This window comes from Limulus polyphemus, unplaced genomic scaffold (assembly GCF_000517525.1).
Source record: "Limulus polyphemus unplaced genomic scaffold, Limulus_polyphemus-2.1.2 Scaffold2466, whole genome shotgun sequence".
Classification (NCBI taxonomy): Eukaryota; Metazoa; Arthropoda; class Merostomata; order Xiphosura; family Limulidae; genus Limulus; species Limulus polyphemus.
The window spans coordinates 83,863-86,641 of record NW_013668076.1 but is presented as its reverse complement, the minus strand read 5'-3'; the positions used below and the strand labels follow the sequence as shown (position 1 = coordinate 86,641).

At 39.0% G+C, this 2,779-nt stretch overlaps 1 protein-coding gene across 4 annotated transcripts in view; it reads right to left on the bottom strand.

Annotated features, from left to right (window-relative positions):
* Window positions 1-2,779, bottom strand: part of LOC106467034 — a 24,746-nt gene that overhangs the window by 4,775 nt on the left and 17,192 nt on the right. For all 4 annotated transcript variants that reach the window (XM_022395138.1, XM_022395139.1, XM_013927343.2 and 1 more), the window contains exon 3: window positions 2,361-2,499. In XM_022395138.1, coding sequence (XP_022250846.1) covers window positions 2,361-2,499 — 139 coding nt within the window. The remainder of the gene's footprint in view (window positions 1-2,360; window positions 2,500-2,779) is intronic.

Sequence of the window (2,779 nt, the reverse complement as noted above, 5' to 3'; positions counted from 1 at the left end):
TATGCTCTTCAACCAGTAATGAGCAATATAAGACACATAGGGTGGAACTTAATAGACAGGCATCATGTCCTGTAAAATAGATTCCACCCATGGACAACAAAGAGTACATAAGATGTCCACATATGTAATGTGCATGAGCATGTGACACAATGATAGTTGGATTTCCAAAAGGTGCCTGTAAGCTGATATAAGAAAACGTGGCTAGGGTTAAAGTACCAAATATGAATAGGCCAAGTATGATCCGCCTGGGCAAAAAATACCCAGGAGAAGCACCTTTGGATATTACAGATTATACCAAGTGCAGTCCATGGGCAAAAAAACAATGGAAGCACTTTGCATAAGCTTATAAGATCAACAAGTGCGGTCCGCCTGGGCAAAAAAACATTCAGGGAAGCACCTTGGATAATATGGAGTATATAAAGTGCAGTCCATCCAGGCAGAAAACATCCAGTGGAAGCACCTTGCATAAGATAGTGTGTTTCATATCTTGTACGAAAGGTATTGAGAGATCAGCAATTGCAATCTGCCTGGGCAAAAACATCCAGAGGAGGAACCTTGTGTTAGTATTGAGTATAGCAAGAGCGATCCATCTGGGCTAAAAACATCTAGTGCAAGCGCTTTGTATAAAACAAATTAGCATACCTCACCAGGTGAAACCCGCCACCAGATGGGATTCTGAAATATGATGTATATCAACGAAATAAGATAAAAAATAATAATATGATGACTTACCCCAGTCAAAGGCGAACAACATGTGTAAAATTGTCACAGGAGGAAGACGTTACCCACCCGAGGAAGACACAGCTATGTTGAGCAGAGAAAGAGTGACACATGTATTAGGAGTTGTTTACATACCAGCCTGAATGATCTCCTCCAAAAGACAGCGGTTTCAAATAGCTAAAGACTTAGTGAGATGATAAATATGGGGCGTAGAAACAGTACGTAGACAGCAACCTGCCATGGACATGTCCAAATACTCCAGTCATATGAGTTGACAAACCCAACCAGTGAGTGTAATAGGTGAAAGATCACAGGAAACAGAGGAATGCCATGGAACAATTAGACAGGAATGAGAACCACAAAAGGAGGCAGTATGAGCCAAATAACATAGCAGGGAATGAACTGGACAAAGGAGATGATCCAAATCTGATGGGGGTATACAGTTGGGAAAAAGAAGGTACGGAAAAAGGAATAACATATAAGGAATGGTAATGGTAAAGGATGGCATAAATATTGGAATGACAATGACCACATACCAGGAGGGGGAGGAATTAGGTCTTAAGGGGAAAATGGTACAAGGAACAAATTGCAATGGGTTCAAAGGGAGAACCAAACAGGGCATAAAGAACAACATTGAGATCCCAATCTGGCAGAACAAAGGAACATGGCAGATGGACCACACGAAAGGAATGGAAAACGAGTGAAAAACTGGGGAAGAGAAGACTTACCACAAGTGGGAGAAAGGAAGGCGTTCGACAGGGAAGCCCTATAAAGAGCAACAGTTGAAACAGACAAACAATGACAACAAGGTTGAATGTACTTCTTACCATGAACTTACACTGGCAACAAGGTTGAATGTACTTCTTACCTTACCATGTACTTTCACACTAATAGCAAGGTTGAATGTACTTCTTACCATGTACTTGCACACTGACAACAAGGATGAATGTACTTCTTGCCATGTACTTTCACACTAATAGCAAGGTTGAAAGTAGTTCTCACCATGTACTTGCACACTGACAGCAAGGTTGAATGTACTTAAAACCATGTACTTATACTGACAACAAGGTTGACTGTACTTCTTACCATGTATTTACACACTGACAGTGAGGTTGCATGTACTTCTGACCATGTACTTACACACTGACAGTGAGGTTGCATGTACTTCTTACCATGTACTTACATACTGACAGCAAGGTTGAATGTACTTCTTACCATGTATTTACACACTAACATCAAGGTTGACTGTACTTCTTACCATGTATTTACACACTGACAGCGAGGTTGCATGTACTTCTTACCATGTATTTACACACTGACAGCGAGGTTGCATGTACTTCTTACCATGTACTTACACACTGACAGCAAGGTTGCATGTACTTCTTACCATGTATTTACACACTAACAGCAAGGTTGAATGTACTTCTTACCATGTACTTACACACTGACAACAAGGTACTTATTAGTAACTTGAAACATCCTTAAGGACCTAGTGTTTAAAAGTATAATAGGCCTAATGCCTTATGACTGTTATTTATAATCATACTTTGACTGTTTATAAAAGGCATTCACACCATAACAAAAGTTGTTACATCACTGATTTTTGGGAAGAGAGAAACAGACTGATGTCGTGCACAAACCTGACATCGGTGAAAATGGCAACTGAGTGCCCACTAGTCCTGAAAGACCATTTCCCACAGGATGTCTTGGAGGAATAAGTGTGCTGCCACTGCCGATACCAAAACCCAGAAGAGGCTTTTCAGTTGCTCCATTTACCAACTAAACAGTGAAAAGAAATAAAAAAAGGTCATATTCTTGTGGTCAATGGTTTTTTTAATTAGTTTCATTTTTGTACCACATTACAGTCATAAAAACTAAATTACTTCCTTTTTAAGGATACACCCTTTAAATGTCAAAAATATCAATTATTTCTTGCATAAAACTAAATTACTTCCTTTTTAAGGAAGCATACACCCTTTAAATGTCAAAAATATCAATTATTTTATTGCATAAAACTAAATTACTTCCTTTTTAAGGAAGCATACACCCTTTAAATGTC